General features: G+C 36.4%; 1 protein-coding gene across 7 annotated transcripts in view; it reads left to right on the top strand.

The window, feature by feature from the left end:
- Vps13b (vacuolar protein sorting 13 homolog B) overlaps window positions 1-25036 on the top strand; it is a 535466-nt gene that overhangs the window by 304353 nt on the left and 206077 nt on the right. For all 7 annotated transcript variants that reach the window (XM_048359303.1, XM_048359299.1, XM_048359305.1 and 4 more), the window contains exon 33: window positions 4125-4268. In XM_048359303.1, coding sequence (XP_048215260.1) covers window positions 4125-4268 — 144 coding nt within the window. The remainder of the gene's footprint in view (window positions 1-4124; window positions 4269-25036) is intronic.

The following is a 25036-nucleotide window of genomic DNA, read 5'->3' as shown; positions in this document are numbered from 1 at the left end:
GTTCTATGAGATTACCTTGCTTAATATTCTTCTTAGCACCCATATAAGATAGATCCTGTTATCTTCCCTAGATTATAGATGAGGAAACAGGTATAAAAGGATTAAGTAATGTGACCAGTGTAAATTAGTGCACCCAGGTTACAGTTCTTATCATCCTGATGAACTGCCCCATGCTCCAAAGTAATAGTAATGTGATACTATAACTTAAAAGAAAGCAGATTCTAAACTTTTTCTTTTTTATAGACATTATTTTGAAAAAAATCAGGTATAGTTTAAATACTTAACGACTTTCAGTGGTTCAATTTACAATTCAGCTTTCAGGGTGAGAAAGTGATACATACTCAATGATTTCCTGGGTTAGCATCACAGAAAATGACACCATGTCATGATTCTGGTCAGTAGCATTGAGGTACAATATTAGTCAGCCATTTTACTCAGAGGGAAATAACTGATAGATACTTCATATAGTAGACTGTGTTCCTAAGCCACAATCTTGGTAGGCTAGTTGTACTGAGTGCTAAATTTGTTGTTGCTTTGCGACAGGGTCTCTGTGTACATTTGGCTGGACTTGAATTCATGATCTTTCTGCCTTCACCTCCTTGTGATTCTTTAAGTGTAGAATTAAATACCACCATGTTTAAATACATGCACCTTTGACTTAGAATATGTTACCAGGTGCCAGTGGCTCACACCTATAATCCTAGCTACTCAGGAAACTAAAATGTGAGGATCATGGTTTAAAGCCAGCCTGGGCAGGAAAGTCTGTGAGATTCTTATCACCAGTAAACTACCACAAAAGTCAGAAATGGAGCTGTGGCTCAAATGGTAGAGTGTTAGCTTGAGCAAAAGTATCTCTGGGACTGTACTCAGGCCGAGTTCAAGCCCCAACACTAGCACGTGCATACACACACACATACACACACACACTTATTGTTGTTGGTTGTTTTTTTTTTAAACAGTACTAGAGTTTAGGATTCAGGGGTCCACAGTTGATAGGCTCACACTGTACTGCTTGAACACCACCCTGTGTGACTTTTTGGGAAGGAGAATTATCAAATATGGTCTTATGCTTTTGCCTAGGACCAGCCTTTGAACTTTGGTCCTTGTCCCTCTGTTTCCCAAGTAGATGGGATTACAAGTTGAGCCACAAGTTGAGTCCTTGTAGTTTGAGGTAGGGCCACATTAACTTTTGCCCAGGCTATCAACCATCATCCTCGTACTCCTGCCTTGAATAGTTATTTTCTCATTGTTAGAGGAGTTTTTGTATATTAATACAAGAAGAACCTTACGTATCTTCTCTAACATTTTTTGAGCATCTTGGGCTCAAACTCAGGACTTAGATTCTGTCTTTGAATTTTCAAGGATAGCACTGTACTACTTCAGCCACAGCTTCCTTACAACTTTGGTATAGTTTATTAGAGATAAGAGTTTTACAGCCAGGTGCTGATGGCTTACACCTATAATCCTATCTACTCTGGAGACTGAAATCCAAGGATCACGGTTCAAAGCCAGCCCAGGCAAGAAAGTCTATGAGACACTTATCTCCAATTAACCACCAGAAGTGGTGCTGTGGCTCAAGTGGTAGAGCACTATCCTTGGGCTAAAGAGCTCAGGGACAGCGCCTAGGTCCAGAGTTCAAGACCCAAATCCCCCCTCCAAAAATAAAAAAAAAAGGTGATTTCCTGACTTTCTTTTTTATTTATTTATTTTGGCCAGTCCTGGGCCTTGAACTCAGGGCCAGAGCACTGTCCCTGGCTTCTTTTTGCTCAAGCTAGCATTCTGCCACTTGACCACAGAGCCACTTCTGGCTTTTTCTATATATGTGGTGCTGAGGAATTGAACCCAGAGCTTCACGTACACAAGGCAAGGACTCCCCACTAGGCCATATTCCCAGTCCCTCCTGACTTTCTTGCCTGGGCTCCTGACAGCCCTCCTCTTAGGTTCTTAATACTTATCATGAAATTCCAAAACAAATATAAGAATAATATGGCAAGTATTATAAAAATACCATCCCAGCTTAATTACCTTATCTTCTTTTTTAAATTACCTTTATTGTAAAGGTATTCATCACCTTTATTGTAAAGGTGATGAACAGGTGGGTTACAGTTACATAAGTGAAGTAATGCGTATGTTTCTTTTTAAATACTGTTACCCCCTCCCTCATTTTCTACCACTTACCCATCCTTCTCCTCCCCCTCCCCAAGTTGTATAATTCATTTCCAACATAGTGTCAAGTGAGTGTATAGTTACATTAGTTCATCCTTTCTCCTGCTATTTCTGTGATTCCCTTTCCCTTCCACAGATCAGATAAAATTATATACAAAGGTACAGCATACTAAAACAGAAAAAAAAAGAAATAATTGCATACAGTACAAGATCCTCTTCTTTTCAATTCTTTTTTTTGGGGGGGGGCAGTCCTGGGGCTTGGACTCAGGGCCTGAGCACTGTCCCTGGCTTCTTTTTGCTCAAGGCTAGCACTCTGCCACTTGAGCCACAGTGCCACTTCTGGCCATTTTCTGTATATGTGGTACTGGGGAATCGAACCAAGGGCCTCATGTATACGAGGCAAGCACTCTTGCCACTAGGCCATATCCCCAACCCCTCCTTTTCAATTCTTGGAGTTCATGTTGATACGCTTCATTATATATAGAAAGTCTTTCATTCCCACTTGAAAGGAGCATGCAGCAGAGATAACAAAACTTTGTGACAAAGAATTCGCTAAGTTTAGGATGTCAACTTCAGCCTTCTCTTAAATTCTTTCCTCCCAGTTTTCATATACATACCTTTACTGCCTCGGGCATTTATTTCAGTTGGCATGTAGATTGTTAAGGATCAAACTGATAAATAGAATTAATAAGAACAGAAATTATTCTTAAATTTATGCTATTAGCTACCCATTGTACCAGTTACACCCTTATCATTTAACCTACAAGTATAAGATCAATAATTTGCTATGTTTTACAAGAATTATGCCACAAATCAAACTAAGATAATTTTAATACAAAAATTCATCCACTTAGGAAATGTAAAAATATTTTCTGAATCACTGTCATTTTTTCTTCATCAACATCCCTTGAAAATTAAAATAAAATCCCAGCATAATAAATGGACACAGGAAATTTGGGGAGGAAAATTTATTTAACCAAATAAAAGAGGATAATCTTTTCTGACTTTGTTAAATTTGCTGTAAGCTGTCTAGTTTGAGTTTGGAGTTGTTATAGTATCCTTAAATCCATCCCCTTGGATGACACTAATAAGGGAAAGATCTAGTGAATGTTTCCAAGCTTGGAAAATTGTCCACATGTACTTCATGACAAGAGGCAGGGTTTGTGCTTAGTAACGAAAGCTTCTGGATTGCTTTTTCTTTTGTTTTTCTTCTCTAAGTGGTTATCCAATGATAGACATTCAAGTGACTGAGTTGTACAGAACAGCACTAATTAAGTAGTGGACATCTGCCTAATGCTGCCAAGATGTTAGCAATTTGAGGAAGTGAAATTAGTGTAACTCTCTTTGGCTTCAGCATTCTACTTTTTAGTAGATCATTTGATTTTATCCAGTGGGGAATATTCACATGATGACATTTACAGTTGTATTTGCCCAGCTATTGTCTCTGGTTTACATCTGTCTACCAATCTTAGATTGTATAAGCTCATCAAGAGCAAGTAGCCCTTCAATACCAAACTTACTCTTGTAATATTCCTTGGGAGGTGATTAGCATACTACTATACTTAGGAGATTTTCAGAAAGTATTTGTTGATTTGAATTGATAAATGAGATTCTGCTACAGAATCTCACTCTACTACAGGATCTCACAATTGCTTATATAATAAATAGTGATGGCAGTTTGAAGTATGAAAAGGCCAAGTGGATGTGAATATTTTCTGGCCAGTTACCCGATATGTAATGCAGTGTGTCACATAGCAAGACCTTATAAATACTTAATAAATTAATCCATTAAACTATGTTTTGTGATGTGCTCACCATTTTTGTTTTCCTCCTTAAAATAAGAGCTGCAGTGCCAGGAGACTTTGGAAATAGGAATAGTCAAATAAGTCAGAATGATAAATTACCATCTGAAGGCTATCATATTTCTTTATCTGTGTTCAATCTTTTCTTTCCTTCAGGAGATTTTAGTGTGTGGCCATTCCTTGGAAGTAAATATAACCACAAACCTGGACTTCTTCCTAAGTGTGGCTCAAGTTCAACTCTTACATCAGTTAATAGTAGCAAATATGACTGGAATAGAACCATCAAACAAGGCCACAGAGGTAAAAATTACCTGATTTTTATTAGGCTTATTGCATTTGTGCCAATGTTACAATAAGAAAATTATAATTAAACTAAATGTTTTCCTTTAATTATTCTGTACATAACTCTATTCAGAATACATACAAATATCATTTAGAGTAGATGTTATATGTTTTTGAAATTTGTTTAGTCTGTTCTCTTATTATTTATCATGAAACTTTACAAAATCACTGTGGACTGGCCTCAGAAAAGCCTGTGTTAAGACAAGATTTTATTACTCTGCTGAAAGTCCTTAAATGTGATGCAAAAAACCTGGTGTAGTTGTCCTTTTCTCAGCTATGTGATTAGATGGGGCCTCTTTGGAAATGGACTTTGTAAGAGTATTGTGAGACTATTTTAATAAGTAATTTGTAAAGCATTCAGTTACCATGCTCAGTGAATAATGAATGTAATCATAAAAGTTGGATGCCTGCCTAGAATTTCAATGTTGGTCTAGTGGTAATGATAGAACCTTCATTAGCCATAAAGCATATTAGATGCTTCTCGCATTGTATTTTCTTTGTTTCCATGCTTCTTATATCACAGTTTTACTTAGAATAAATCTTCTAAAAGAACCTATGTGAAGCAACTACTGTGAAAAAGGTATTGTTTTTATTCTTCCCATGAAATATATAGAAGCATTTTTAAGTCCTGCCTATTAAAAATATACAGAAGAAAAGGTATTTACTGACAGCCACTTGGTACCTGGCGTTGTGGCCAATATTTTTATGTAAACAAAGTCCCATATCTTTATGCATATAACATTCTAGTGAAGTGTGCCTGGGCATTATCCTCATTTTACAGATGAGACTTTGGGCCATAATGAGTAAGTGACCTGTCTGAAGTCACACATACATGTATAGCTGAACCTTAAGCATCTGTGAATTTAAATTTTAGAGGGTTCGTTTTTTGTTTGTTTGTTTTGCTTCCCCCCCCATAATTTTATTAGAATTGACTAGGAATACAGAAGGTTTCATTTTGAATGTCTGTATATGTGTACAGTGTACCTTGTTCAGATGCTCCTCCTGCATCCCTTTCATTCATTCCTCCTTCCCTCTGCCAGTCCTCAACGAGATTCATTGTTCTATTTTCATACATGTACATAGAGTATTGTGGTCATTTTCACTCTCCCTCCCCTTCTCTGTTTACCCTAACCTTTCCCACTAGCTTCGTCTCTGAGGACAGGACCTTTCAGACATTCATTTTTTAATGTATACTAATTACCTTTCAGATATTTCATTTTCAATGTATATCAATTTTTCAAAGTGTTTTCACAATGTTAATCAGATTGATCTTCTTCCTTACTCTCATTTTCTACATACTCAGTACCCTTCTGTTATTCAGTAGCTTTCAGTGAGTTTGGTTTTACTATCTTCATTCACAGCTATAACATATTTTGGTATTGTTCACCCTTTTACATTTTCTTTTGATGATTACAAGGATGTCATAAATTTAGAATTTTCAAGTCAGTTCTTTTTCTGTTCTGCCACCAATCATGTACTGTAACTACTACATTTTTCTTTCAACATTTTTTATTTTTCAAGTGTTATTTAAGTATTATGAAGCTTTTAATTTTTGTAAATGGAAAGTCTGTAACCTTTTACCCTTCATGACTTCTATTTATTCAGTATCCATTAAAAAAAAACAAAACTATAGAGTTCTGTATATCTCCAAGTGTTTACTTCTCCAGTATACTTTATTTTTTTCTTTTAGAAATAACACTTTATTATGTTTATTTTTACCTGACAAAAATAGCTATTATCAAATACCACGTGATGTTTTGATATGTGTACACTTTGCAGAATTTTTAAGTCAGATATTACATATGTACCTTCTTAAACATTTATCATTTCTCTATGGTGAAATCATTTCTTTTAGACTTTGAAATATATGCAGTACATTATCATTGTGTATAGTCTGCAATGGCATCAAAGCTTCTTTTATCTAATTTTAACTTGGGACCCCCTGGTCAACTTTTACACCTATAATCTCTGGTAATAATCACTCTTCCAGACTATTTTATAACAAAAACCATAAAATGTGATTTATATGATATGAAAATCTAATTGCTGATGTTATCACATGTACTTGCAATGAAGCAAGTGGCACTATCAAGAATAGTCTATTGCTAGGTGCATATGGCTCATGCCTGTAATCCTAGTTACTGAGGATCAAATTTCAAAGCCAGCCAGGGCAGCACCCAAAAACTGGAAGTGGCACTGTGGCTCAAATGGTAAAGCACTAGCCTTGAGCTGAAGAGTTCAGAGAGAGAGCCCAGTTACAGAGTTCAAGCCCTACGACCAAGGGGGCAAAAACACCCCAAAAAACCTTGAATAGTCTATGTTCTAATATTATTTGTATCTATTTTATGAATCTCATATCAAAGAAATCTAACTCACAAATTGTTGGTGTATTTTAAGAATTCATTTGACTTCAAGCTTGACATCACTGATGCAGGCTTGTAATCTTAGCTATTTTGGAGTTTGTGATCTCGGGATCACAGTTTGAAGCCAACCTGGGCAGGAAAGTCTGCAAGACTTATATCTCCAATTAAGCACTAAAAAAGCTGGAAGTGCAGCCATGATTCAAGTGGTAGACTACTACTCTTCAGCAGAATTCTCAGAGACAGCACCCAGACAGCACCCAGGTCCTGACTTCCTGCCCCAAGACTGGCACACACACACTCTACTCAGCAAGTAGATTGTTAATTGTTTACCCACATACTTCTGCCTATTAGTAGGAGCAGATTTTTAGTAAATTAAGAGGTACTAAGAGTTAGGCTAATAACTGATTATCCCTAGACCTCACAATTCCATAAAATAAATAAATGTAATTATATTCCTGTCGTGGTAACATTTATTTGCTTCATTTATATATATTTTTTGTACCAGTCCTTGGGCTTGAACTCATGGCTTGGTCATTGTCCCTGAGCTTCTTTTGCTCAAGGCTTGCACTCTGCCATGTAAGCCACAGCTTTTTTGTAGTTTAGTAGAGAGAAATCTCTCTCTACTTTGCTGCCCAGGCTGGCTTTGAACTGTGATCTTCAGATATCAGCCTCCTGAGTAGCAAGGATTACAGGTTTGAGCCACTGGTATCCAATTTTTTCTTTGCTTTTTTACTCTCCATCCCATATTCCATTCATACCAGTGGATCTACATCATATTTGTCAACTTTTCTAATATTGATCTAATCCCCTGCCACTATTGTAGCTAAGCCATTTTCCTAAAGTTCTTGTTCTGCATTGTCTAGGTTGGACTGTTAGTTCTCTAAACCTACTGCGGCCTTGGCACAAATGAGCCAGGTGAAATTAAATTAAGATTTTTGAAGTTAATGTACAAGGAAAGTATGGATATAAGTATATAAAGGAAACAATGTGTTCTATGAGTAAAAACTCATAAACCTGTCAATTTCTATCCCATCATACTAAAATATTAATTTTGAGTTACTATAGAAAAGCAGTACAATAACAAGGAAAATATTGAAATAGAAATTTTATGCCTTGCTGTATATTTTTAGTGTTTATTATAGAGCAAAATAACATAGTAGACATTTCTACTGTGTATTATTATTGGATACATCTATAAAAAGTGGTGGTAGATGTTATTTTTGTTGTAATTTTACTTACTATTTTAACCTGGAAATACTCTGGTTTAGAGTTACTCATTTTAAAGAAGAATCTTTTCTTTTAGAACCAGTTAATGATTTCTTGCAGATATATTAGACCTGAAAAATTACTAGGAATAATTTAAAATAGAAGCTTGAAGGTAATCCTTTGCATAAACAACAGTAATAGGGCTTCCCATTATTGAGTATCCATGTCACATAGACACACCCAATTTCATCTTCCACACCCAGTTATAGAATGAAATGTGTTGATAGTGAAATATGGGTGAAGTAGTGGAGTTTTTACATAACTTTAGGTTATGTGGGAAAGCGAATCATAAATTGTTGAGCTATTAATATCTGGTTTCCTTTTATGTAAGACCAACAGTATTCAGAAAGTCTGAGGTGATAAAACTCTGGGAACATAGGAAGCACATGATGGATTAATGCTAAGTAAATACTTGCTAAATGAATTAATAAATGGATTCCTCAGTTTTTAAGAATTGCTAGTTTATTCTTGGAAATAGAAAAGATAAGATATATACAATATAAACATTAAAATAAAAATTTAATAATCAATAACTGACTAACATATTTATGGTACACATATGTAGGCAAGTAGCCTTCAAAATGAATATCATAGTTTTGTTCTCCCAATGTAAGGTAAATGAGTACCAATTGTCTTAGTAGCTCAGCAAGGAATGGAAATATTTGCTCTGTGTAGTATTAGCATGTGGTGTCTCCAGCTGTTGCAGTTACTGTATCTTATTTTCTAATACAATGACCACACTATTAAAATAGACTAAGGAGAAGGTGGAAAAGGCTCAGTTTGCTCTGGATTATGTTTACTTGGCTTCGGTAATTATTGTTATTCCCAAATTAGCAAGTAATTATCTTATTAACCCTACTTACAGAAGTGGTATAAGGAGGAACACATACTCATTTTCAAATCAGAGTCTTAAAGCAAATAAAACTTTTGTAGTAAAATATAAACCGTCTAGAACCACATCACTGGAGATGTGTCGTGGGTGTTCTTTGATCCACATACTACATATCCTGGAGAAGAATGAAGACAATTTATAACCCTAATTGAGCATTCCTTCCTGTGCCTTCTCTCCTCTCTCCTCCTCCACTTAACCACTTTGTTTTAGGTACTTCCTTAGCTCTCCCTTCTCTTCAGCAGCATTTCTATACCTGGTAACCTGTCCAATACATGCTTGGTGTCTGTTTTGGTAGTCTTTTTTACTAGTAAAATTATACTTTTTAACAAAAGTTTCATTTGGAAAAAAGGTTACCTTAGCTGTCACAAAATAGACAACATTTCATACATGTTTTTAATCTCTCTAAAATAATAAATGAATATTTTCACCTAAAGTAAGGTTTCTGTTTCTATAGACTTTCTATTATTTATTTCACTCAACTTCTCTGCAGCTTCCTGAAATGCTACAAGTGCTCTTCCTGTCTCATTAAGCCCCTGTCCTTTCAATGCTACTCTTTTCTTCATCCCTTCCAGTCCTCTCTCACCTATCTCTCTTTAGTTTATATGTCTCCCTGTCCATTCTAAGATTAAATCTTCTTTCTTATCTTTAATTTTCTCTTTAGTAATTGCTATTTCCTCACCATTTTTCTTGAATTTCCAGTGCTTTCTTTTAACACCATGTTCTTGAGGTGCAAAAAGAAAGAGTGTATGTTAAAAAGAAAGCCTAAGGAAATTAGTATAACTAGGATATGGCTCTGCCTTCTGAGTAAAAGTTCAATAACTAAGGTAGCTTCTCAAAATTGGTGATAGAGGATGCATGGTTTACTTAGTTACCTCTCTGACAGTTTGTATTTTTCTAACAAGCAAATTTGTAGTCTTTTCTTATGGTTGTGTGCAAGAGTCCACTTGAAAATATTAGTATGTGAAACCTGGGAAGTATATAATTTTCGTTTAAAATTTTGTATATTTTTAGATTGCTTATTTCTAGAGCTTTGGCTCAAAGGTCTTCCTAAGCAAAAACAAAAAAATCCTCCCAGAGTACAAAATCAATGTCTAACCCAATGATCTTTCTTCTACACTTCTAAAGGACCTGATTTCAGGGAATATGCCACAGGTTCTCTCCCCCACCCCCACCCCATTCTAAGACTGCCCCGTTTGATACTGTGCCTTTGAAAGAATACAAGGGTACAAAAAGGAGATGGAAATAGTTGACAATGTTGGTGGTATTGGTATAAATGTACATTTCTAAAAGTCTACCAAGAGTACATTTCTAAAAAGTGAATTGTACTGGAGTAAATCTAGACTTAGGAACTGTTGGACCACCCAGGAACACAACTTTAGAAGACAGAGAAGCCTGCTTGTATCTATGATTACCATTCCTGCTAGAGTGTCTCTAATTACAGCTATCAGAATCTGTAACAGCAGCAACATTTATTGATACTCAGCCATGGGTAAGACAGTGTTCCAAGTGTTTATGTACCTAACTTCTTTAATCCTTATAAACACTCCCTGAATTTAGGGCTTTTTTTTTCAAGTGGTATGAACATGGAAACTGAATTTGAAGAAAGTTCTACAACTTGTTGAACATACATAACTAATAAGTATCAAAGATATGCTTATTCTCTGTGTCTCTGATTTTTTTGCCTCTCTTTCCCTGCACCTTACCCCTGCCTCTGTCCTTTCTTTGTCCTTTTCTTCTCCCTCCCATTCATCATCATATCTTTGAAAATAAGTTGCCCTATAAATGCTGTGAGGTAGGTCACTGATTTAACTTATGTGAATGTGGGAGTTATAGCAGGAGTTAAAGCTTGGAAAGTCACAAATTAGTCTTTCCCTTTTTCCCTCCACATTTTTTTAAAGAAAGATTTTTCTGGTGCAGGCTGGGTTCAAGTGACTTGTTTCAGCGGACATTAGAGGATATCCAGCCATACCCAACTTGTAGCTCTTCTTGAACTTTTGACCAGCTCAGTATTTCCTCTTGTGTTCCCTGTTAAATTCTCTGTGGAATATATACTTCTTAAAATTTGAAGAGAACCTTTTTTGTTGTTTGTTTCATTTTTAAGTATGGAAAAGGCAAACACTGAAATATAAATTCATGGATTCCGTTTTATGCAAGCTTGAAGTATATTAAAATGGGAAGGGAAAACTGATAGCACAATGTTCCTAAAATAGAAGTGTCTCCCCTAAAATGGCAGAGGGGTTGACATTAAGATGGAAGACATTTCTAATCTAACAGAAGAAAAAAAAAAAGAAGATAGCAGATATAAATAGATTTAAGAATTTAGTTAAGTTATTAAGGGATGCCCCATTTGATAGCTTTTCCATTTTTACTATGTGGAATAAAATACAAAATCATCTAGTAAGGAATACCAGGAAGGACATGAAGGTTGGAAATGAGGCAAGAACTTGTTTGTTCTATTTATACTTTTTACTTGGAAATATTGATTAGTACCTAGAGATACGTACAAATAATAGCAGAATACACGACTTCCAAAAAATAAAAAGAATAAAAACACAACATAGATCCAGGACATAAGGCCTAAACCTCTGAATTTGTTCTTCCTGGCAGCTCAAGGAAGAGATACATTCATGTACTAATAGTTTGTTTTGCTAAGATTTGGAATATGTAACTATTTCAAGGTGTTTTTTTTTTTAAGGTGGTTGGACTTTTCTTATGGCCATAACTACTTTTCTTTCTTACTAACAACTTCTATTATTATGGCACTTTTCACAGCTAATTAACAACATTTATGTACTGTTACTACCTGTAGTCCATATTTTATTTGGATTTCCTCAGTTTTTACTAAGGGCATTCTTCTAATACCCTTTTTCTGTTCCAGGATCCCATTCAGAATACCCTGTTATGTTTAATTGCTGTGGCTCTTCAGACAGTGACTTTTATGTGTTTCTTATCTATTGCTTGTTTTAGATGACCTTGAAGGTTCTGAGTAGTACTGGTCAGTTATTTTGCAAACAGTCTATTAATTTGGATTTGTCTGATGTTGACAGAAGAGAACCTACATAAATCATGCAGAATTCTTTCACATTCATCTGTTAAAATATATAAATATTTTTAAAGATATTTTAAACAATGTATCTTTAACTCTTTAAAAATAAAAATGAATTAGTAATGTGGGTTGCAACATAGGCCAGACATTTCCAAGTCTTTTATAACTACTGTGTCTTTTGTAATATAAGAGATTTGAACAAGCTTGTTATCCTTCATCTCCCCTGTGATTCACTGATTTTTTTTCCACTGATTTTTGATTGTTGAGTCTTTTCATTTGATGTCCTGAAAGCAAGTCAAAGACTTGATCTCCAGTGGTAATTCATGCTGGGGTCCAAGAATAAATGCCTATTTGTTGACAGAATGAGTAGGAGCAGCTAAGCAAATGAGAGAAAGTAGCTCATTCATCATTTGTTGTTAATTAGTTAAAAAAAAACTGAACTTCTCTTACATGTGACTGGTAAAGTGCCTTCTGAAATTTGAGCCTTTGGGAAGGGGAAGGAAGTTGAGTATAAATATGCTTTTATTCAGTATATAGACAACTGTAATTCTTGCTATAATTCATCATATTTTCTTTTGCCTGAATGGTTTTCTCTCAATAATTTAGTAGAGTTTTTGGCAGCCATTAATTTTAGTTCTAAAATAGTTCTGCAGTTAGTTCATTTCACATTTTTTTCTACTTTTTTACCCAGAGATGTCTTCCTTTTATAGAGACATATTCACATAAAAACTAAACTTTTTCTCTCAATAATCCCAGACGGCATTTATGAACTTGATGGAATTTTATATGTCCTACCAGGGATGATTCAAACATTGTTTTTAATGTTCTCCAGGAAATGGAGCTAGGTTTTCTAGGCTATACAGCTGGTGTTCTTTGAAACTAATGCAAATTATAAATATAAAATTGGAATCAAGGTCTTGAAAATGGCCTTTGCAATTAAGAGGTTCTTAAAGCTTACATCTCTTCAATGTTATGGTAAATCTTCCTCAACAAGTTGGATATAAAAACTGATATTACTCCTCTCTCACTTTTCTATTGCTGCTCTAACAAATTACCACAGACATAGTATCTAAGGTCACAAGTTTACTGTCTTGCAGCCTGGTCATAAGTCTGATACATCTCACTGCCCCTAATATAACAAGATGTTAGCATAGTTGTGTTAGTGTCTAGAGGCCCTAGAGAGGAATTCATTTCCTTCCTTTTCTAATTTCTGGATGTCTCGTACATTCTGTAGGCCATGGTACCTTTCTTGTATTTTCAATGTCAACGATATTAGATCATGTTCTTCTCATATCATCTCTCTTGTAATCACAGCAAGCACTTCCTTCCAATATAAAAATTTCAGGGACAAAGAACTTTTGTTTATGTATAATTTTAGCTATCGATATTTATCATATTAAAACTTAATATAGGATATTATAAGTATTAATTCACTGACAAATATTAAAACAAATGTCCATGTATAACAATAATTTTATGGAAAGTAATTGCATTTCCCCAAATTCTATAAATTCCTCTTAAGTATGGATTAATGTAAGACAGCTACATTGTTATATGCTTTTATAGCCAATCTATTATAATGTTACTATAGTTGAAGTATAGAATAAAATATAGTGACATCAAATGTAAAGTTAGAAAAGAGACTATTTTAATCTATAAAATATTTTACATTTATAATGCAATAAATTCTGGGAGTTGATACTATCTATCTACTGATTTTGTACTTGTAGCACCTTTTTTTGAGATATAATTTACATATCACCCAATTCGCACATTTAAGTATTCAATTCTATGGCCCTTAATTATATTTAAAATTCTGCAGTCATTTCTACAATCAATTTTAGAGCATATTTACCACTAAACTGAACCTTGAGATAATAGTACCTGTAGGAGAAATCTTGCACTCCTCTAGGTATCACTTCCCAGGTTCCATCCCTCTAGCCTTAGGCAGCCAGTAGAATACTTTTTTCCTCCATCTTTTTCTCAATTCAGAAGATTTCATATAAATGGAATCATATAATATGTGATCCTTTCACCTAGGAGTATTTTTATTCTTCCATGTTTTAGCCTCTATCAATGTTTCCTTTTATTCCTAAATACACAAATGCTAGGAACTTTATTTTTTTTTTTGTTTTGATGCTGTTTGTTTGGTTTTCTGTGGTGGATACTTTGAGGCTATTTTGAATAATGTATCTATAAATATTGATGCACATGCCTTTATGTAGATGTGTTTTCACTTAAATTCAAAGGTTAGTTGCAAAATTAAATTTGTTTTTTTTTTCAAATTTTTATTATCAAACTGATGTACAGAGAAGTTACAGTTTCATACATTAGGCATTGGATACATTTCTTTTTTTTTAAGTTTTTATTATAAAACTGATGTACAGAGAGGTTACAGTTTCATACGTTAGGCATTGGATACATTTCTTGTACTGTTTGTTACCTTGTCCCTCATACCCCCCCTCCCCCTCCCCCTTTCCCCCCCTGCGGTGTTCAGTTCACTTACACCAAACAGTTGATGATGTTCGTGTATCACCTTCTTGTGATTGTATCTACACTATCTCTGTAATCTTATCTGAGTGTATGGGAAACAGTGTGTACTGGTATTAGAATTAGGAAATTCAAAGGGAATACCAAAATTGAGAGACAAAGGGTAAAATAAGAGAAACAACAACAAAAGCAATACTTGCAAAACTGTTTGGTGCAAAATTAAATTTGAAACCATGATAGTGAAATCTTTTTCTGTTACATTATAATTCACTCACTGACTTTGAGTGAATATTTTACTCACATACTGTTTTATAACATCTTCAGTGTACATTTGGAAAACATTTACTTAATTATATAGATCTGATAAAAGTCAATATATTTTGTTATACTGGTAGTATATGATTCATGCTCTTCTGCTCACCATCACTACTGCACCATCCATGGAATTGCGAGTGTGCCTAATGATGTCTTAGCATTTCTTGTGAAGCCAGTATTGACTTTAAGGTGTCGGTGAAATTTGGGGGCCTGAAGTAGTCTGTGGAGCGTGCATGCTTTGACAGTTGTTGTTCTCAGACACTAAACTTGCTGACACTATTTCTTGTGCTCAAGAAATATTTTCCAGCAAGGGTCTTGTGGCTCATACCTTTAATCCTAGCTACTCAGGAGGTTGAGATCTGAGGATCATGGTTCAAAGCCAACCTGGGCAGGAAAGTGCATGAGTTTCTTATCTCCAATTAACCACCAGAAAACCAGAAGTGGAGCTGTGACCCAACTGATATAGTGCTAGCCTTGAGCAAAAACACTCAGGGACAGGGCCCAGGCCCTAACTTCAATCTCCAGTACTGGCACAAAGAAACAAACAACCCTAAGAAAAAAATATTTTTTTAAATGTTAAGATTAATGAGAAGTGTTTTCTCATTTTAAGTAGAAACAAATTTTTGTTATGTTAGAATATTGTTTTGACCTCTTTTATTAAATTTGGAATTACCTTCAATGGTAATATAATGTAAAGAAATTCAGAAAGTAAGTCATCTCCACCTTCATTTAAAAATGAGGAAACATTAGATAATCATTTTAATTTTTTAATGATGAACAATAAATTGGCATATTCTAGAAATCAAGTATTAAGTCTTTAGAGGCTACTTTACTAGAAAAAGTATTTGGAGTATTATGATGTCTTTGTAAATGCCTAATGTGTAGGCTTAATTTGTCTGTCACATTGAATAATCTTCAGTAATCTTTAGGCTTCTTAAATAGTTATTAAAAAACTGTTCAGTTTAAGAAATTGGATATGAATGCTGACATTCTAAAATTCTCAAGTTAATTTCCCCTAAGCAGTGTTATACAGGAAATGAATTATTTGAACAGCTTAAAGAAATATTTTAAGATGAGATATGCCTTAGTTATAAAGCCTCTTATTGCTGCAAAAGTTTGGTTGAATGGATTGCTTATATGAAAGTCTGTAATTCTTCATGTAAAATACCATTATTCAGAGCTGGAAATGTGGCTTAGTGGTGGAGTACTTGCTTAGCATACATGAAGCCCTGGGTTCAATTCCTCAGTACCACATAAATAGAAAAAGCTGGAAGTGGTGCTGTGACTCAAGTGGTAGAGTGCTAGCCTTGAAGAAAAAGCAGCCACGGACAATGCTCAGGCCCTGATTTAAAGCCCCAGTATGGGCAAAACAACAACAAAAAAGGAATAAATAAAAAATAAGATACAGTTAACATCAAATAAGTTATATAAATTTACGAATTTAAGTCTGATTTTTGTCTCCTTTATTTGTGATATAAAAATATTATACTGGATCATTCGAGGAGAAGACGGCGGAGGAGCGGCTGTGCCCTGCAGAGCTCCCTCTGATATCGTAGTTTTCTCACCTCATAGAAACTGTTTCTCCGAGAAAGACAGCCAAAGTAAGTTCTAACAGTACAGGGATTCTGAACAGGAAGGAAAAATCGACTTTGCTGGTCTGAAAACACAGTTTTGAGCTCCAGGCGGCGTCCCGCCGCGGCGCCAGCGCGGGCTCCGGCACAGTGCCGGGCACAGCCCCCAGCACTCCACGCAGCTAAAGCGAGAAATACTCCAGACGGCAGCCGAGCACGGAGGACCTGACATCGCAGAGACAGCGTGAGTACCCCGCAAAAAAAAAAAAAAAAAAATTATTTTCGCTTGTGCCCACAGTCCAGCTTCTGGAAGGCATCCCTGTCCCCACCGCCAGAGCAAAGCGCCATCTTTGCCACTGGCATAGGGTCAGACCAGACTGAAACTGAAGCGGGCCTGGGGAAAGCGAGGTCAAAAAAGCCATCTTTGAAAAGGGCAGGAGGGGCGGAATCAGTGAGAACCAGCTCCGCCCAGAAGAACGCCCCCTGCCCTGGTGGGAGGCGAGTCCGGGGCCTAGCCAGAGAAGCCCCGCCCTGCCCGCCGGAACTTCTAAACTTAAAGCAAAAGCTGCAAGCAGCTACCAGGGGCACGGAAACAACAGAAGGAGGAACAAACAGTTCCGGGGACAGCTAAACGGTCCCGTCACAGAGGAAACTAATTCCCAGCCCAAAACGGAGCTGCATTCCATAGCTACCTATGCCAAGGAGGCCGCCTCCCTCAGGCAAGCAACTCTTAGTGGAGCAAAACAGGCTAGAGGCGCCATGCTCTGCTGAGTTCACAGTCTAGTCAAGACCAGGCATCAAAGGCAGCGGCCCAACAGCAGACAGAGGAGCCACAGTTCCTGTGACTGCCCACGTCCCCATCGACAGAGGACGCCCAAGGCCTGCCTGCAAGCTGTGCGAACCTCAGAGACCCACGATTGCACCAACAGGGGAGAAAGTCAGAACAGAACCACCCCTTGCCAACTGAAATCAAGTCAAATCAGCCAATCAGGAAAATAGACTGCAGTCCATTGCAGGGAAAGCAGAGACTGGTTTCTTTTTCTTTTCAAACATTTTTTTTTAACTTTTCTTTTAAATTTTCTTTTTAATTTTTTCACACCTGAAACATCATTGGCTGTTTTTTCTTTTGTTATTTTTTTTTTTTGGTTTGTTTGTTTGTTTTCCATTTTTACTGGTTTGTTGTATCAAGTTTTTTTTGTGTGTTTGTTTATTTGCTAGGTTTGTTCCTTTTCGGTTATTTTCCTTTTTATTTACTTATACTTCCTTGTTAAATAATTTTTCTCTGTTTTGTGTATCTGTCTTCCAGTATTTTTACTTCATTTCTCTCATTGCGTCCTCTTCCTATAAAAATTACTTTCCTATAAATAACACCTACACCCTTTTCTGCTAACTCTCCAGTGTCTGTCATTTTATGAATGTTCTTTCTACTGATTCTACTCTTCTCCACATTTCCACGTCACTGAAACTAAACCAAAATCACCACCACCACCCCCCCAATACAGTTTACTCTATTCTCTTTACTACCTCCAACTTACCCTCCGGACTTACTGCCTGGACCTCCAGGTTCCATTGACTTCTGGTTATTGGATAGAGGATATCACAGCTTAATACGAGTGAATCAAAGGGGTTCATAGAGAAAGCCAGTCCTAAAAGAACTTAATATAAAAACAAGAATTGCGTATAAGGTTGTAACAGTAAATAAGTAACTACTGAATACAGGGCCCAGGATCAGATGTTATATTGAAATTGTATTCTTTAGAACACCAAATCTAACTTTATAGACAGGTATACAAGTTATCTGTTTATAATTGTGAAATTGTAAGATTTACACAACAGTGCTTGGTAAGGGCTGCTTTGGGTCTTAAACAGTGCTCACAGGTGCTGGTAGGTTGGCATTCCCAATTCAAATGGGCAGAAGAAACACAAGAAAGATGGCAAATAATGAAGTCTTATCCTCCACCCAAAACAAGCAGGAAGCAGAGCAGTCAATCAAAAACATAGAAGAAAACCCCCAAAATGCTCTACAAAGTTCACTGATAAACATGATAAATGAAAAGTTTGAATCTCTTCAGTCAATTATGTTAGAGCGTGAGGAGGCAAAGCAAAAATTAATGGAGAATTTCATGGCATCCACAAATAGAAAGATAAGTGAGCTTCAAGAGTCAAATGAAAAGATAGCTACCCAACTTAAAGATTTGAGAGACAACACTCAAAACCAAAGTAATGAAGTTAATGAAGTAAAGAAGTCCATACAGGACCTAAGAAATGACATGGAAAACATCAGGAAAGACCAGTCAGAAGGAAAAGAGATTCGAAATCAAGTAGTTAGCCTACAGTCCCGACTAACTGAAGCAGAGGATCGAATCTCAGGAGCTGAAGATTCCTTAGATTCTATGGAGAAAGATCAAAAATCAATACAAATCCAGTCCAAGCAACAAAACAGATCGCTACAGGAGATTCAAGACACAATCAGGAAGCCCAATTTAAGGATAATAGGTATTGAGGAAAACTTGGAGAAAGAGGTTAATGGGATAGGCAACCTATTTAACAGAATATTAGCTGAGAACTTCCCAAATATCCAGAAGGAAAGGCCTATACAGATACAAGAAGCATTTAGAACCCCAAATCGACCAGACCAGAATAGGACTTCCCATCGACACATTGTGATCAAAACAGCTTCTGCAGAGTGCAAGGAAAAAATACTCAAAGCTGTTAGGGCAAAGAAAACAATCACATATAAAGGAAAAGCAATCAGAATTACCCCAGACTTCTCAGCAGAGACCATGAAAGCAAGGAGAGCCTGGAATGAAGTATACCAAACTCTAAATAAAAATAACTACCAACCAAGAATTCTGTACCCCGCCAAACTCTCCTTCATAGCCGAAGGTCAAATAAAAGTCTTCCACAATAAGGAAAAACTGAAACAATATATCTCCACCAAACCAGCTTTACACAAAATCCTTAAAGATGTACTATACAGGGAAAATAATCAGGATCCCAACACAGACAGAGAAATGAACCCTAATTAGTAAACACTAGATCAAGAAATGGGAAGACACAGCTTCAAACAAGACAGTGATAATGAAAGGAACAAACGATCACCTCTCAATCCTAACTGTCAACATTAATGGACTTAATTCTCCAATCAAACGACATAGGCTCATAAGTTGGATCAAAAATCAAGATCCATCTTTCTGCTGCCTCCAAGAGACACATCTATCCAGCAAAAGTAAACATCTTCTAAAAGTGAAAGGCTGGAAACAAATCTATCAAGCAAATGGCCCCCATAAGCAGGCTGGAGTTGCAATCCTAGTATCAGACAAAATTGACTTCAAATTAAAAAAGGTAAGAAGAGACAAAGAAGGTTACTACATACTAGTAAAAGGATCTCTCCAACAGGAAGAAATAACCATCCTAAATATCTACACGCCAAATGCAGGAGCACCCAACTTCATCAAACAAACACTACTGGCTCTAAAAACATTCATAGACCCAAACACAATGATAGTGGGGGACTTTAACACTCCACTATCACCTCTGGACAGATCAACACGCCAAAAACTGAACAAAGAAACCACAGAACTAAACAATTGCATAGACCAACTAGACTTAATCGACATCTACAGAATATTCCACCCAGCAAGGACAGAATACACATTCTTTTCGGCAGCACACGGAACATTCTCCAAAATAGATCACATCTTAGGGCACAAAGAAAATCTGTACAAATTCAGAAGTATCAAAATCATTCCCTGCATTCTTTCAGACCACAATGGAATAAAATTAGAGCTCAACTCATTCAGCCACCACAGAAAATCCCACAATTCATGGAGACTAAAGAACACACTGCTGAACCATCAGTGGATCATTGAAGAAATTAAAACAGAAATTCAAATGTTTATGGACTTCAACCAAGTTGAGGGCACAAAGTACCAGCTCCTTTGGGACACAGCAAAGGCAGTACTTAGAGGAAAATTTATATCTCTGAGTACATACATCAACAAACTGGAGAAACAGCAACTCAGTAATTTAAGGAAGCACCTTAATTCTCTGGAGAGAGAACAGCAAGCCAAACCCCAAGTCAATAGACGGAAGCAAATAATTAAAATCAAATCAGAATTAAATCAATTAGAGACGAAAAAAACCATCGAAAGAATCAACAAAACAAAGAGTTGGTTCTTTGAAAAAATCAACAAGATAGACAGACCCCTGGCAAACCTGACCAAAGAACGAAGGCAGCACACTCAAATAAACAAGATAAGAGATGAAACAGGTAGCATCACCACAGAAATAACCGAAATTCAGAAAATAATAAGGGACTATTTTGCAAACCTTTATGCCAACAAATTCAAGAACTTGGAAGAAATGGATGATTTCCTAGAAAAAATTGATACCCCCAAACTCAACTATGAAGACTTAAACCTTCTAAACAGACCCATATCCAGTATTGAAATAGAAACAGCAATAAATGATCTCTCATCCAAGAAAAGCCCAGGTCCAGATGGATTCACAGCAGAATTCTACAAGGCCTTCAAAACAGAACTCACTCCAATATTTCTCAAACTCTTCAATGAAATTGAAAGAGAACGTTCACTGCCAGACTCATTTTATGAAGCCAGTATAACCCTCATCCCAAAACCAGGCAGGGACTCATCACGGAAAGAGGACTACAGACCAATCTCCCTGATGAACATAGATGCAAAAATTCTCAACAAAATTCTGGCCAATCGACTTCAACAAGTCATCAAAAAAATCATACACCACGATCAAACTGGATTCATCCCAGGGATGCAAAGCTGGTTTAATATACGCAAGTCAATTAATGTAATCCACCACATCAACCGGAGCAAGGTAAAGAACCACATGGTTTTATCGCTGGATGCGGAAAAAGCGTTCGATAAAATCCAGCACCCATTTATGCTAAAAGCCCTGGAAAAACTGGGATTCCAGGGAACATTCCTGAATATAATCAAGGCAGTTTATGACAAACCAACAGCAAGCATAACTCTAAATGGTGAAAAACTAAAGCCATTCCCTTTAAAATCAGGAACAAGGCAGGGATGTCCACTCTCTCCCCTGCTCTTCAACATAGTACTAGAATTCCTAGCCAGAGCAATTAGGCAAGAAGAGAATATAAAGGGGATCCAAATAGGAAAAGATGAAGTTAAACTTTCTCTCTTCGCAGATGACATGATCCTATACCTAAAGAATCCCATAGACTCTACCCCCAAGCTACTAGAGCTGATACAAAACTTTGGCAAAGTCGCAGGATATAAAATAAACCTTCAAAAATCAACGGCCTTTCTCTATGCTAACAACCCGAAGACCGAGGCTGAAATCAGGAAAGCAACTCCTTTTGCAATAGCCCCCAAAAACATAAAATACCTAGGAATAACCTTAACCAAAGAAGTGAAAGACCTCTTTGAAGAGAACTTTAAAAGCTTGAAAAATGAAATTAAGTCAGAACTAAGAAAATGGAAAAACCTCCCATGCTCCTGGATTGGGAGGATTAATATAATCAAAATGGCAATATTGCCAAAGGCTATCTACAAATTCAATGCAATACCCATTAATATCCCAACACCATTCTTTAATGAAATAGAGGAAGCAATCCAGAAATTCATATGGAACAATAAAAGACCTAGAATAGCAAAAACACTCCTAAGCAGAAAGAACAGTGCTGGAGGAATTACAATACCCAACTTCAAGCTGTATTATAAAGCTATAGTAATAAAAACAGCTTGGTATTGGCACCGGAACAGGCCTGAAGACCAATGGAACAGAATTGAAGACCCAGAATTAAACCCACAGAACTATGCCTACTTAATCTTTGATAAAGGAGCTAAAACAATAGTATGGAAGAAAGATAGCCTCTTTAACAAGTGGTGCTGGCAAAACTGGCTCAACACATGCAACAAACTAAAACTAGATCCTTATATATCACCCTGCACCAAAATCAATTCCAAATGGATTAAAGACCTTGAAATCAAAACAGGCACCCTGAAGACACTAAAGGAAGGAGTAGGAGAAACACTTGGGCTCCTTGGCACAGGACAGAACTTCCTTAACAAAGACCCTGAAAGGCTACAAATCAAAGAAAGGTTGGACAAATGGGATTGCATCAAACTCCAGAGCTTCTGCACGGCAAAGGACATAGCTCTCAAGATAAACAGAAAGCCCACAGACTGGGAGAAAATCTTTACCGGACATTCAACAGACAAAGGCCTCATCTCTAAAATATATGCAGAACTAAAAAAATTACCTTCTTCCAAAACAAAACTGCAAAGAACCAACAGCCCCCTCATCAAGTGGGCTAAAGACTTACAAAGAAACTTCTCTGATGAGGAAATGAGAATGGCCAATAGACATATGAAAAAATGCTCTACATCACTGGCCATAAAGGAAATGCAAATCAAAACAACATTGAGATTCCATCTCACCCCAGCAAGAATGTCATATATCAAGAAAACTAATAATAACAATTGTTGGAGGGGATGTGGCCAAAAGGGAACCCTACTTCATTGTTGGTGGGAATGTAAACTGGTTCAGCCACTCTGGCAAGCAGTATGGAGATTCCTCAGAAGGCTCAATATAGAACTCCCCTATGACCCAGCAGCCCCACTGTTGGGTATCTATCCAAAAGACCACAAACAAAATCACAGTAATGCCACCAGCACAACAATGTTCATCGCAGCACAATTTGTCATAGCGAGAAGCTGGAACCAACCCAGATGCCCCTCCATAGATGAATGGATCAGGAAAATGTGGTACATTTACACAATGGAATTTTATGCCTCTATCAGAAAGAATGACATTGTTCCATTTGTAAGGAAATGGAAGGACTTGGAAAAAGTTATACTAAGTGAAGTGAGCCAGACCCAAAGAAACATGGACTCTATGGCCTCCCTTATTGGGAATAATTAGTACAGGTTTAGGCAAGCTATAGCAGAGCATCACAAGGCCCAATAGCTATACCCTTAGGAACACATAAGATGATGCTAAGTGAAATGAACTCCATGATATGGAAACAAGTGATATATCACAGTTATAACTACTTTCAACGTCCTATGTGAATGTGTAGTTTCTATTATTGATGATGTTTTGTATCACCTTCCTATGTTTGTACCTACACTATCTCTGTAATCTTATCTGAGTATATTGGAAACCGTGTTTACTGGTATTGGAAGTAGGAAATTCAAAGGGAATACCAAATTCGAGAGACACGGGGTAAAAAAAGAGAAATAACTACAAAAGCAATACTTGCAAAACTGTTTGGTGTAAGTGAACTGAACAACTGGGCGGGGGGGGAGGGAAGGGGAGGAGGGAGGGGGGCATGAGGGACAAGGCAACAAACAGTACAAGAAATGTATCCAACGCCCAACGTATGATACTGTAACCTCTCTGTACGTCAGTTTGAAAATAAAAATTTGAGAAAAAAAAAAATAAATAAAAAAAAAAATAAAAATATTATACTGTTGTGAAGACTTGGAAAGTTCCTGATTAACTATTTTAAAATTCTGAATACTTTAATTATCAATACTGAAGATGGTGAACAGATAAATATAGTAGATAACAGAATGACTGCTTACCATGTACTGTGTTCTTATATGTATTATCTCATTCTCAGACACTCATTTAAAAATAGCTGGCTATTCTTAGAACAAATAGATCAAAAAGATCCCCAGAAAATAAGAAACAAAATCAAAGCTTTGAGTGTGGTCATCTTTATTTATTATAGGAGTAATTAAACTACCTAAAATAGTCTTTTACTTACTAATCTATCACCAAGTAATGTGATAGCAGGTATTTTTTTTTGTTTTTGCTTTCTGTATCAATTTTAAGTCTGACTTTATATTTTTTAATGTACCATAAAGTTTATTAGCCTTTGTATAAACTTTTTAAGGCTTTATTCTTTCTAGAAATGGTGTTTTCATAGAATGGGTTTGATTGAAAATTTCCCTAAGGAGTACAGATGGAGGAAAACATGTTATTTCTGAAATTTTAGTACTCAGCTCAGAAACTAAAATGGTAATGATAATGATCATTCATTGTATACCTATTATAAGCTAATTGTAGTTTAAGTACTGAATGAGCATTCTCTGCAGTTTCTCTACACTCCTATAAAATATAGACATATATGATTCTTATTTACATGTTTCAAAAGACAGAGATATTTAAGTTATTTTCCAGAGATTATATAATGTTCAGATTGCAAGCATGAGTCCAAGCTAGATTTACTGCTTTTTTTCTTTTTCATTACACTAGCAATCTTTTTTTTTTTTTTTTTTGGCCAGTCCTGGGGCTTGGACTCAGGGCCTGAGCATTGTCCCTGGCTTCTTCTTGCTCAAGGCTAGCACTCTGCCACTTGAGCCACAGCGCCACTTCTGGCCATTTTCTATATATTTGGTGCTGGGGAATCGAACCCAGGGCCTCATGTATACGAGGCAAGCACTCTTGCCACTAGGCCATATCCCCAGCCCCTATACTAGCAATCTTGATTTCAAATTCTGGCCTCTTAACTTACTAATCATGCCTAATACAATGTACCTAAATGCTTTAAACTTCAGTTGCCTCATCTGTAAATGAGAATAAGAGAAACAGTTCTTTACTTATCTTAACATTTTGAGGCACATAGATCCCTATGGAGATTGTGGTGAGGATAAATAAGAAACTAAAATATTCAGGATGATTTTTGTTACAAAGAAGTACTCAATAAACAGTGATATGACAATAATAATGAAATCGATCTCTTTCACTGAAAGCCTAATTTTCAGCCTTATCAA

Source organism: Perognathus longimembris, chromosome 12 (genome assembly GCF_023159225.1).
Source record: "Perognathus longimembris pacificus isolate PPM17 chromosome 12, ASM2315922v1, whole genome shotgun sequence".
Taxonomy (NCBI): domain Eukaryota; kingdom Metazoa; phylum Chordata; class Mammalia; order Rodentia; family Heteromyidae; genus Perognathus; species Perognathus longimembris.
The sequence above is the reverse complement of the archived record's forward strand: the minus strand, read 5'-3'. Positions and strand labels throughout refer to the sequence as shown.